At 36.2% G+C, this 14,084-nt stretch overlaps 1 protein-coding gene across 1 annotated transcript in view; it reads right to left on the reverse strand.

Annotated features, from left to right (window-relative positions):
* MAN2A1 (mannosidase alpha class 2A member 1) overlaps positions 1 to 14,084 on the reverse strand; it is a 172,827-nt gene that overhangs the window by 43,744 nt on the left and 114,999 nt on the right. Inside the window, exons 13-16 of the mRNA XM_039220332.1 lie at positions 7,616 to 7,781; positions 5,744 to 5,962; positions 4,868 to 4,990; positions 1,363 to 1,477 (exon numbers count right to left, since the gene is read on the reverse strand). Of these exons, the coding sequence (XP_039076263.1) occupies positions 1,363 to 1,477; positions 4,868 to 4,990; positions 5,744 to 5,962; positions 7,616 to 7,781 (623 nt within the window). The remainder of the gene's footprint in view (positions 1 to 1,362; positions 1,478 to 4,867; positions 4,991 to 5,743; positions 5,963 to 7,615; positions 7,782 to 14,084) is intronic.

The following is a 14,084-nucleotide window of genomic DNA, read 5'->3' on the forward strand; positions in this document are numbered from 1 at the left end:
GCACTGAGTGTTATGTGGAAACTAATTTGACAATAAACTATTTGTAAAAAAAAAAAAAAAAAGAAATAAAACATTAAAAAAAAAAAAAGAAATACGTACTTCCTTATAGGTAGCAAAGTGAACATTCTCTAAAGTCCCCTTTGTTTCTCCACATTACCTGAAAAGTAAACAGTTCCTGTCCATATATTTTATCATTAGTTTTAAAATGCTTTACTATTTATTTGCTGGTATAAAGACTCAGGGAGAGCAACTCAGTTGGTTAAGCATCTGACTTCTGTTCCGGTCATGATCTCACTGTTTGTGAATTTGAGTCCTGCGCTGGGCTCTGGGCTGACAGCTCAGAGCCTGGAGCCTGTTTCAGATTGTGTGTCTCCCTCTCTCTGTCTGCCCCTCCCCTGGCACACGTTCTCTTTCTCAAAAAAAAAAAAAAAAAAAAGATAAGTAAACATTTAAAAAAAAGATTCAGGAAAACAATATTTCCTTTTCTAACTTTTTCAGCAGAGCTAATAGCAAAGAAAGACCTAAAGTAGCATTTTCATGAGGTTCTTTTTCTAAGACAATTGATACCATGGTTACTGGTCTGGTTATTAGGATTAAATTTGTGGTTGGAAAAGTACTCCATACTAAAACTGGTGAATTCAACGTCAACCAACATAAATGTGCAAATTTTACTGAGACTATCTGGGAACCACAGCTCCACCCAAATCCTAGGGAAGGATCAGTGCCAATGCTCATGATTAAGTTCCTAAAAGGATTAGAAGCCCACTTACTATCACCTGGTTGATAAAGATGCTATTCAGTACTGTCCTAAAAGCAATAAACAACTGCTTGATTTTATACTCTACCAGCTAAAGAGTTGTGAACAAAAAGAACTAGTAATGAACGTTTTTCTTAAAAGAAAGTTAAATACTGATAATACATGCTATTGGAATACCTTCCATATTTAAGGCAGGCCATATGTTGGGTGTGTGTGTGTGTCAAAGGCAGTCAGAGATTCACTAACTGAAAGCCATATTTGGTATATTCCATTTTGCAAAATGAAATAAAATAAAAACAACACTGTTTTTAGATCTTAGAAATAAAGTTTCCAATTAATGAACTCATGACTCAGACAAATATTATGACAGGAAAAGAGAAGATACACAGAAAAAAAGAACATGTAGATGCAGAGAGTTATATGATTAACCATTTTTGATGATCAAAGGGAAGCATTATGTTTTGAAATCACACAATGAGAACGACGGCAAATTTAGAAAGATCATATCATCTTCAAAAACCACTTGCTAATTTATTAAGACGACAAACAAAAACTCAAGAACCAGTATACATATGCTTCACAATTGTGCTTCTTGGTTTCCTTACCCTGTATGTTGTACAGTCGGACTCTATGGGTAACACGTTCAAAAACGCAAGTCACATCCGAATAAAACCTTCCATGTTGCACTCTGACAAAGGGTAGTGTTGTATAAACATAAGGCTGAGGAGGAAATGACATTTTTAAGAAAAAATTTTGGCTTTTAACTTTTCCAAGATGGCAAATACTTAACACCTGATAATTTGCAATTTCAAGTGAAAACCAAACCTTACGAGGTATCAGAATATGCACATGCTATAAAAATGGACTATAAGGTTTTTCATTAGACAGAAAGTACTGAAAATAGAATAAATATGTTTACAATCTGACTGGCCTAGATGATCTACAGACATGCCTCCCAGCTATAAAAATTTCTAATTAAAATCCTCCTATACAGTCCATAGGTGATTTATAAGAAATACCACTCATTCTACAGCACTGACATTTTCCCAGGCAAACATTTATTAGAACCATGGCCCCCTAATGTTCTGGGGTCAGGGCAGGTGGCAAGGATGACCACAGGGAGTCATCTAAGCAAACAGAAAGCAGGATTCAGAAACACCATGTAATCACGGTTAGGTTTTCTACTCTATAGAACAGACTGGCCTTTCACTAGGAAGAACTAGTGGAATATAGTGCAAATTTACAAACTTGAAAAAACTATGGCAACTACTGGTTTAGTTTTCATTATTTAGAATCTAGTGTCAAGAAAAACTGGGAATAAAACAAGTAACTTTGGTGATAAAGGAACGGAAAGTATTTATGAAAAATTCTTATTTCTTGGAACACTACAGGCTGTACAAGCTCAGAAAGGTCATGAAGAGTCAGGTTTGCAATGTGAGCTACCTAAGCAGCATCAGATCTTCAGAGCTGTGCAACCTTCTTCCAAATGTACTTGCCTGGCTACAGAAAAATAGCTGGAAATTAACACAGTGCTTTAGGGTTCACAAAGTTCTTGGATCTAATTTTGCCGTCTACCTAGAAAGTAATGGAAGAAGAGGTAACCTGGCAAGGGGATTTCTGGGCTCCTACCATTTTCTGATGCACCCTGCTATCTCCTTCCCTGGTGTTCTTATATTTTCTCTTTGCAAACATACGATAATTCCCTTGGTCTTTTTATTTAACATTAGAGCTATCTAAACATAAAATAATTTTAAATAGCCACTACTGTCCAGGCATAATGTTCTATAAGTACAGCTACTTTCCTTTTGTAAGCATAAGAACAGTCAATCAAAAACAAAATTCCCGTCCAATGACAAAGGCTATCAAGAGAACACGCTGACACAGCTTCTACTTAGGCTCCACTGCCCATCCCTGAATGGCTACTATGAGCCATTTACCTTTAAATCCTTACTGATTTAAAAAATTCAAAACAAACGACAACAAAAACTAGAATCCTTTGGGTTGCCAATGCTATCCTTCAAAATCTATTATCTGAGGGGCACCTGGGTGGCTCAGTCGGTTGAGCGTCTGACTTCAGCTCAGGTCATAATATTATGGATTGGGAGTTCAAACCCAGGGTCAGGCTCTGTGCTGACACCTGAGAGCCTGGAGCCTGCTTTGGATTCTGTGTCTCCCCCTCTGTCTCTGCCCTTCCCATGCTCATTCTCTGTCTCTCTCAAAAATAAATAAACATTAAAAATTTTTTTTAAATCTATTATTTGATGCTGGTTAGCAGGCTCTTCTTAACTGTAAAACAAAAATAAGAACAAAAAAATAAATAAATTCTAGAAGAAAAGTAACATTTGTAGGAGACTGGTCGCTAGGCAAGAAAATATGGAGAATCTCAAGTGGAGAAAACCTGTGTAAGTAGAAAAGCTAAAAAAAAAGAAAAAAAAAAAGATGCTGTAAGGAAAAAAAATACAGGACTACCCCAAAATTAAAACCTACTATAACAACAACATAAAATAATTAAATGACACATTGATGGAAAATTTTGCAATAAGTAGAAAAAACGATTAACTTTTATCATATATAAAGAATGCTTACAGGGGCACCTGGGTAGCTCAGTCAGTTAAGTGTCTAACTCTTGTTCTTGGCTCACATCGTGATCTCATGGTTCGTGAGTTCAAGCCCCACATTGGGGTCTGCACCAACTGGATGGAGCCTGCTTGGGATTCTCTCTCTGCCTCTCTCTCTGTCCCTCCCCCACTTTCTCTCAAAATAAACAAGTAAACTTAAAAAAAAAAAAAGAATGCTTACAGATCCTCAAGTCATACCAGTAGGAAAATGGTATGTAGAAAAAACTTCCATAGTTAACTCATAAAAGAGATATGAGAGAGAAATAAATATATAAACAAAGTTCAGCCTTCTTAATAATCACAAAATCTCATTAGTAAAATATTTTTTATCCATTACTGTACATAAAGCTTTTAATATGGCTGATTCTCAGTGCTTGGAGTGGTATGTTAGAGTAACTCTCAAAAACGCTGTTTAGAGTGAATATTTATGCAATCTTTGTAGAGGATAGATGAGTACTTTGTACTTATAGTATTAAGTACAAGCCTTAAAGGCCTCATCCACTGACACAAAATGACTCTTCCAGAAAGTTATTCTCAGGAAATAACCAATACTGCATAAAAAGAATGTTACAAAGAAAGCTTATCACAATGCCACAGTAGTGAAGTACTTTGAGAAAATATACATATGTAACAATAGGAAATTCCTTTTTGTCATGTATATATACAGATACATGCACACACACACACACACACACACACACACACACTTTGTACGTGTAAGAACATTTAAGTTCTACTCTCAGCATATTACAATACAATATTATGAGCTACACTGACCATGTTGGACACTACACCCTCAGACCTTAATCATCTTATAGCTCTAAGTTTTTAATCACAACAGTATATATTAAAATTGTGTTTTCAAAGAACATACTGCCAGACTGGGACCATGAAATCTACGTATATGTAATAAGACAACACTTGAAAATGGGGGACAAAGGGATATGCATAATAAGACAATAAAAAAAACACATCAAAATGTTGGTACTGGTTTGCATGTTGAGAATAGTTGGCAGATTTTGTTTTCTTCAGTTTTTGCATTTTCAAAAATGTGCCAAAATTTTCATATACTACCTTTATAGTCAAGGGTAGAGGAAATTCTTTTGTTTTTGTTTTTTAAAGTGCTAGAAGTTAAAGAGAAAAATGGCCAGGAGCAATTTATTTTTTCCGTATGGCTAGATCATTTGTCTATGTATATATACCGTGCCACTTATGTATATAACACTACAAGAGCACTTGAGCCCTAAATCAAACGTACCTTCTTTGCATGGAAAGCAACTGTTCATTGAAGCATCTTCATGGATTCCAACCCTGCAAAATTATTTGTGTACCTAACTTTCTACTACAAATTGCCAAATGTCAACAAGGAAATATAACAGTGGAACCAACTCATCTATTCCTAACAGATGACAAGATACTGAGATGCACTTAGTTTTTTCTTCATTACTCTTTCAATTAATGCTTGTTCACTGCTCAGCTCTTTGGCACTTACCTTGGCTTCCCCATCAGGTAAGAAGAGGTAGGCACCACTTTTGTCCTTTTTACTGGTGGTTCCATACCATGAAAATTGCACTTTTACTTCATGGCGCTTACCATCATCTTTATTTATCATTTCCTAAGGACAAAAAAATGTTTAAAGACAACTCATTGTGAAGATAGAAATGATGCTGCATCTGGTTCCATGTGTATATTGATTAAAAAGAAAACAAAATGACTTCAGGATAGACTGAAAAATGCTAATAGCCTCTGGTATTACAATTCTTGGAGAAACACCCAAAATTTTATACTTAAACGTATACTTTTATGTTGTATACTCAGAATTTAAAACTTTCACAATAGACACAAAAAGTCAGAACTCTCTTCCTCAAAGCAGAAAGAGATAACAAAATAAAGAGATCTGGACCACTGCTTCTCAAACTTTCTGCACAAAGGAGCAGGTTTATTTTTTTTATCTCCAATATGCATGGACCACTATTTTTGTGAGGTACAATAAAAGCGAACTACAAAAATTACATTTAAAGTGACATACCAAATATACAGTTGCATTTTTTATTATTAGATTCAATAGGCATAAATTTACTGTTCCATGGTGCTTTCAAAGTTTCCACAAACATTTCTAAACAGTTACAGCTTCTGTACTTATCTTGTGGACCAGTAACAAACAGTTCACGGAGCAGTACCACCCACAGACCACACCCGTTAGGAGCAAGTGGTCACAGTGGACCACAAAAATAAGATATATATTGCTCCTCTATCCTCTCTCCCAAGAGGATTTGGGTTGACTTTTCTCCCTTTGCATACCCAGTCTGCACATACTGTAATAAAAGTGATAAGCCTTCCATGAATTTGAATACTATTCAGAACATACCTCCATAAGCCCAGATGGACCAAACTTAAGTTTAAGAAAGGAGTTCTCTAGAGTTATGTCTTCCTCAGCACTTTTCACATTCTTCATGTTGAAAATTCCTTTATCTTTGATGTTACCATTATATAGAACATACTCAGCTAAATGGGGATCTGAATTTGCTGATTCCACAACTGTATACACTTTCATTCCCAATGGTGGTATCCGTGCTAGAAAAGAGATCTTTAAAAGACAGAGGAGGGATTTTTTTAAGAAATGCAATCTGAAAGAAAAGCATTTGTTATGTCTAGTAAAAACAAAAAAAACGACAATATTTTAAAAAGCATCTAAGACTATTCTATAATAACTTCACAGTCGTAGAATTATCAAAGGCATTAATGCTTTCATTCAATATATGAAATTATACGAGCATCCTCAATTGTCCTACAGCGCTCTTAATGGATGCTCAGAGGACAAAATTCTCCATTAAGGTAAGAGCTTACTGTGAACAATGATTTTTCCTAATTATCAGGAATCTTTTTATAATACTATGATACTCAAGTACATTAAAAATAAAAGCGGTAAACACAATACTATAAATATTAAGCATGTTAACAGCAGCCATCAAATGCCCGGGGGTCTAGCAGACAATGCACAAAGCATAAAGGAAGCACACATTGTAAGATAAGACCTTCCAGGAGCTTCTTGCCATTTTCTAGACAGGGTGCTTCCTATAACATCTGACCAAAACTTCTTTTAGATTTTTCCTTTTTACCTAAAGGATTATGAATTTATGAAAGCAGTCAGCAATGGCTCTTAACAAGCAAAGTAATTCTCATTTAGAGTTCCTAGCTGATGGTGGTGTCTTCAGAAATGCACGCTTTAAACTGCACTTCCAGACTGAACTTTTCTAGTGAAAAGTTGAGGTTAATATTACTTTAAGAAATTTTCTCCAAAAACATCTATCACTGGGGTCCCAATTTTCCATTGTTATATTTCAGTAAAAAGCACCTTCCTATATCTTGAGGAGTCTTTCTTTCATGGTGTGTTGTGTTACCTTTGCAAGGAAAAGCCAGAAGTGTGCTTTTCTGAGATAAATGGTTATTTATCTTAATTTCCATATGCATACTGTTATTAAATTGAGCTAAACAAAAAAAATTCAAAATTTTATGAGTAATGATTACTTCATTACTTCAAGAAAAAGTTACGATATTTAGAGATATGCAATGTACATGCTAATAACATATACGAATAATAACATACAGTATACACACTAACAAAGATATCAGTATTACAGGAAACATAGGATTTATTTTCCTTTATTTATTTATTTAAATTTTTTTTTTTTTACTGTTTATTTACTTTTGAGAGACAAAGAATGAGCGGGGGAGGGGCAGACAGAGAATCTGAAGCAGGCTCGAGGCTCTGAACCGTCAGCATAGAGCCTGACGCAGGGCTTGAACTCATGAACTCGAGATCACAACCTGAGCCAAAGTCAGACGCCTAACGAACTGAACCACCCAGGTGTCCCATCCTTTATTTATTTATTTTTAAAGTTTACTTATTTTGGGAGAGAGAGAGAGAGACAGAGAGAACATGAGCAGGGGAGAGGAAGAGAGAGAAAGGGAGTGAGAGAATCCCAAGCAGGCTTCTCACTGTCAGCAGAGAGCTAACATGAGTTCGATCTCATTAACTGTGAGATCATGACCTGAGCCGAAATCAAGAGTCAGATGCTTAACTAACTGAGCCACCCAGGCACTCTAGGATCTATCTTCCTTCAGTGTCATTTAAGTGGCCAGTTAAATCCTCTGGTATTTACAACTTTCACCACTTCACACACATTGATTTGACAGCTCAAGATGGGCATGCATACAAGTTCCATGGCAAAAAACATACCTCATAGGTTGTCTGTGAAATAGTATTTGCTGTATCCCAAACTGCACTTATTTGAATTTCCACTGGCTTTCCTGAAGCAGAAGACACTTGTGCTGTGGGGGAACTCACGTAGACAGAGATCACTGAGATTCGGTCTTGTTCTGACGGATTACAGACCACCAGGTACCTGCAAAAACAGCTGTTTCACTTCTTAGGTCTTAAAAATATTTTTACTTCTTTCACACTATGGGTTAGGATTCAGCTCATACACAGTCACAAAGTCAAACACGTGGAGAAGACTTACAAGAAACATTCTGGCAAAATTTCTGGAGAATACGCAGTTTCATCACAAATAACACAGTACAAAGGGTAATGAAATAATGATTCACTTTCTAAGAATAAAATGCTATACATATGTAAGACATTAACAGAACTATAATAAAGTTATTTCCATGGCCCAGAAAATGACCTATATACAACACGTTTTGTTTTTTTTTTTAATATTTTTATTTATTTCTAGGAGAGAGAGAGAGAGAGAGAGAGAGAGAGAAAGGCAGTGTGAGCAGGAAAGTGGCAGAGAGAGGGAGGGAGACACAGAATCTGAAGCAGGCTCCAGGCTCTGAGCTGGCAGTCAGCACAGAGCCCAACGCGGGGCTCGAACCCACCAACCGCGAGATCATGACCTAAGCGAAAGTCGGACGCTTAACCGACTAAGCCACCCAGGCGCCCCTATACAACATGGTTTTATTAGTCTTTCTAAAATAATCAGCTTGACACATCTAATATCCTGATCCCTGCCTAATCTCACTGAGTAAAAAACCCCATATACTGCCTACTGGTATTTTAGTCACAATTAATTTAAATTAAAGTTCTGACATTCCTGTTAGACCACTAAAACACAGCAAAAATGTATAGCTATCCATGCAGATTCACATTAATTCACATATATATATATATTTATATTGGAGGGCCTTATTATTCAAGAGCATTAGTTCTGGAGAAAAGATCAACTAAAGTGAGACCACTTAAAATAGGGACTAAAATTTTTTAACAGTGCTAAAAAATGGTTTGATTGGGACTAGCTAGAAAAAGGACAATACAAACTATTAAGGTAAGGTTAGGTAATATTTGCAATTTCTTAGAATGAACAAAAAACGAATCAACTGGGGTTTCTGACAGACTTCTTCCAAGAATATTTTATATTAACACATTATGACATCCTTCATGTAACATTTGATTTTTACAGGGTGGCTTTAAACAAAACTACATTTGTAGAAAATATCCAAGGACTTCATCTTTTCCTAAAGTCCTCTCTCATCTCTTTGATACTGAAAGAATTCTTAGTTGGAGTATCTAGCATCCTTGATTTTCTCAGCTGTGTAAGTCTGGAAGATCCCCATTGTTTCATGGCTTTGCCTGTGTGCAGAAACATTCTATACCATCATATCACAGGCATGAGATACACAGCCTTTGAAAGATTTATGATTTTATTTTATAATCAATTTGAATCCCATTATATTCAAATAAATCAAGAGGTATTTCAAGAGAGGATGCATGAATAATATAACTCTCTGATTTATTAGTATTTTCATGATCTGAAATATTTTGGTTTCCTATGCAATTCTATAACTGCAGGAACACAGAACTGAATAGTCATGTAGCAACCCCATCTCCCCCTGACTCATGGTAGCTACGTCAGAGATGGTAGAAACAAACTAGTCTTGTGTAGTACTTAGTGCATCAGAAAGCATCGTAGTGCTATTTTATTCTACATGTGCCCTGTGTTATTTCAACTGCATTGCCAATCACTTAAGAAATAAAATTAATGCCCAAAGTGGTCAAAACTCAAGTGAAGGGCAACAGGAAAACACACAAAAAAAGAAAGACCATGGAGCATAAAAGCTAGAACATGTTTGACTTATAAATGGTTTATGAGGGGAAGCACTTATGATAGAAATAATATTCTGAGATGCCCAAAGTGACAATACAGCAATAAGAATGGCACTTATAGTGTGTATCAGGATCACGCAAGCTAATTTACATCACTTATGTTCATGGAGATACCAAATGTGTATGAGAGAAGAGTGACTAAAGCCATGTAGTCAAAAACGTATTTACAAAGGATACTGAAGCTTAGAGGTACTAGGTAGAATCCTATTATCCACAGAAGCAATTCTAAAGGATAATGAGGGCAATGCCCTCTTGAGAGGTATGCTTAACAGACTTACCTGAGTGATCTGCCAACCTATTTGTACCCTCTTGCTCCCTTCTACTAGAGCTTGCTTACAAGTCACCAGACTTGTTCCATCACAAATCCATCTAGAGAATCACAACTGCTATGATTCATTGTTACCACAAGACAATACTATATTCCTAAGGTGCAAGGGGGAAGTAAAACAGTTGAGAATCACCCAACCTCAGCACCAAAGATGTTCAAACCATCATCCTGGAAATGAGTGATTCACTGCTGAACCCTATGCTCCCAGAGGCTTAGAGGTAGTATGTGAAGAACCCTAAGATACGGTCTGAAGATTCAGGCCAGTTTCCCAATTTTGTTGAAGCCCTGGAGCACATCCAGGTTCTGAACCTAGAATTCCTACTGGCAAGTTCTTTGGATGCTCCACTACACAGAGATGGTCATTAAGGCTTTGAATAATAAACTGTAACATGTGTCCAAGCAATAAATTAGGTAATAAGCATCCAGAACACTGATTCCTTCCCATTGCCCATAGGGGGGAAAATGATTCACATTTAAAGCAAATAATAATTTTCACCACACATTTGGTTTTGTACATATTACATAGATTTTTATAATAAGCTATGAACTAAGATCTGTTTTGTTTTGTTTTAGTAGCTAATTAGTATTTGACCATAATGATGTTTCTACTGTATTGAATGATTATATGATTATCATGCCAGGAATCTATTCAAAAACTAAATGTGTAGAGTATACAAGTATAATGGTGCACTAAGAAAATAATTTTTTACTATAATTAGAGATTAACACCATGTTTTTCAAGTGTATAACAGCACAAACTTACCTGACATACACACTCAAACTCCTAACTACATACATTTTAAGTGGAGTACAGAGAAGTATAATCACATGTTAATTATATTTCCTTTTGAAATAAGTACACAATCAAAACTTAACTAAATATTTATTTTCTTTTTTTTAACTTTTTTTAAAGTTTATTTATTCTGAGAAAGAGAGCATGAACATCAGTGGGCTGGGTGCAGAGAGAGGGGGATATAGAGAGGATCCCAAGCAGGCTCCATGTTGTTCACACAGAGCCCTACATGGGGCTTGAACTCACGGAACCATGAGATCATGACCTGAGCCAAAATCAAGAGTTGCACACTTAACCAACTGAGTCACCCACAGGTCACTAAATATTCATTTTCATTATCATATTTGGTAGTCAAACATTTGTTACACTGCCAACCTCCCTAAATATGAATCTATTTAAACCCATCAGTTGTGAATAAAACCAACAGGTTTCAATATCCTAAATGTCAAACTCAGTTATTGAAAATTAGTAATACTTGATCCACAGTAACAAAAGAAAAGAGTAATATTTATATCCTAAAAATCAGGATAGTTAATTTCTATTTCATCTTGGAAGTAACTGTACAGGAAGCTCAGAACTTTTCTTTCCCAGTTGTCCCCACATTTACATTGACTTTCAATCATCTGTCATCAAGTCCCATCCAGCCTCCTAGTTCTCACTAGGACACTAAACCCCCCTAACTTGGGGCTACAGCAAGTATCTCAATTCTCTACATAAAAGGAACAACCTCTCACCTCATGACGACAAAGCAGACAAAGCATTTATATGCTGTCAACCAAATTACATGACAGATTATGATCTACTTTGAGACAAAAAAGGAAAGAAGAAAAATGAAGGACATCTGCATGCTCATGTCAAACCAGGAATCATTTTATGGGAGAATTAGAATTCCACTCTAAACATGGTTCTGTCCTTGAAGACTCTACCGAGGAGGAGTATATTTAGAACTCCTTCGCCCCTTTTGTAGAAATGATTCATTTCATGTTAAGAAAGACAACTGCAGCAATCCAAGTCCCCTCTTTAAGGCAAGTCTAATCAGTGCCCACGATGATTAGGACCACCTGGGCTTCCTTCTAGCAATGGATGAAAGGCAGAGTGGAAGAAGTATGTCTCTTGGTCAGAGTGACCTTGGAACTACTGTTTAGACTGCTTCCTACATACGAGGCCTAGCCCTCAGGCCTGTATGGGCAACCTGTAAGACACAGCCTTTCATCCTTCCCACTGGAAAGGTAGGAAACTGAGTCACTGAAGCTAAGTATTTTGCCAACAGCGACCCAGTGAAAAGTGCCACAAGGCTCAAAACCTGGCCTTACCTCCCTAGCCATCTTCTCAACCATTTTACTCACAGGTCAAGTTTATAAGCACATTTTTGACAACTGAGGTTTCAATGTGGAGATTCCCTTAGCTCCAAATTCCTATGTGAAGAACTTTCTCTTCTCACTGATGGCCAGATCCCCACAGAGCGTCTCTCTTCAGAAAGTTCAAGATGAACAAAGAGCTATTTATATTTCAGTATATTTGTGAAAGAAAATTTATAAACTGGAACACTGGAACAGAAAAAAATCTTGCAATGCACTAAGGAACACTAAGGAGCTAATCTTATAACCTCACTACATGAGGTAAACAAAACAATATTCAAGGAAAACATTTAAAAAGCATTACGTATATTTATGGCCAGGTAAGGGAGATAAAAATGAGAAGTATTTGCAGGTCTCCTTTAAATGCAGTTTAAAACCAATTAAGCAAACACTAGGTTATACGAACAATCACTGTAACTTCATGTGCCTAGTGTAGTACCTGACACAGAATAACATTCAATAAATAGTTGATAAATGAGTTATGCACAAAAATCCCACTAGGTGAACGTATCATTTATAAAAGAAGCCTACTAGTGTGGGGCATTAGGGTTTTATCAGATTATTTTCATTTCTATTACTTCAATTTCACAAAAAAATGATTTTAACGTTGACAAGTTATATAATTAACCTCTTTCCAAATGCAGGGGAAATGACAGATCCAAGATTACAGAGAAAGTAAAGAATAAAGAAGACTAAAGTTCAGTCTGATTCTTAATCAATGACAGCACAGTAAAAAATTCATTTCAAGTAAGAATATATTCATCTTCTCTAAGTAGCCCCATTAGTGGAGCGTAATCTAAAGAAAAGTAGTGAACTTCTATAATTTTCTGATTGTGAAAATATATAGATTTATGTGTATAGAAATTTTAATTTCTACACTTGAAGTCTTTTTGATACAGTCCACCTAGTTTTCTAGGTTTAAAACACAACGCTTCCCATATTAGCCACGGGGTGGGAGGGGGAGCGGGTCAAGATATTAAAAACAAAAGGATCCTTTTTGAGACATGTCAGTTCTTCAAAAATTACATAGTTCTATGATTCCTGGGTTCTGGAATGAAATAAATTCAGGCTGAAAACCCCACCAGAGCACTTATAATTTGAGAGGCCTGAGCAAGTTATTTCATTTCTCCAAGGCTTAATATCCTCATCTATAAAATCAGTAGACAAGACTCTTATTAGGGTTAAATGATAAAATGTTTAGAAAATCACATAGCTCAGACCTGGAACAAAGTGCCATCTCAACAGCAATTAAATCTCTCCACTTCCTTATAAGATCCTCCTGGAGTCCTGACCAGGGACTCTGGTACATGAATCACAATGGATGGTGGAGTGAATGTTTTAATTAACCCCGGTCACTGAGCTGCCTTGAATGCTTGTCTGTGTAAAGCATATAAAAATCTAAATGACAGAAATTAACAAAACCATGTATGTGATAACACAGATACCTTGAAACAAGAGTTCAGATGACATGGGAGGGGCCCTGGAAATAAATGCACAGGGGCATACAATACATCCATGTACCAAGTAACCACATGGCATGCATATGGATAATTTAAAAGCAAGAGAAAAGGACAGAAGGATATCTCTTGGTATGTGTAGTTATAAACTTAAGAATGTGAATACATAGCCCCTGTCCTGGTAGTACCTCTAATCTAAGAGAAGACAGAGATAGAAAATGGGTGATGGACACTAAAAAGAGCACGTGTTGGGATGAGCACTGGGTGTTGTATGTAAGCGATGAACCATGTAAATTTACCCCTAAAACCAAGAGTTCACTTTACACACTGTATGTTAGCCTATCTGATAATGAATTGTATTAAAAAAATAGAAAAAGAAACTGTTAAGTTCAATGTAACAGGGTAGGTAATAAGACAAGCGTACGCACAGAGCACCCTGTGACACACACAAGAAGGTGGCAGGATGATTAAGAATTAATCAGGAGTATACAAAATAGGAAATTAATTTTATACAAAATGACTGCATGTACAGAAAATGATAAAACTTTACTGAGACATAAAAATGAATACACGGAGATATTTATATTTTTAGGAGGGAAAACTA

This window comes from Hyaena hyaena, unplaced genomic scaffold (assembly GCF_003009895.1).
Source record: "Hyaena hyaena isolate Hyena2069 unplaced genomic scaffold, ASM300989v1 scaffold_877, whole genome shotgun sequence".
NCBI classification, from domain to species: Eukaryota; Metazoa; Chordata; class Mammalia; order Carnivora; family Hyaenidae; genus Hyaena; species Hyaena hyaena.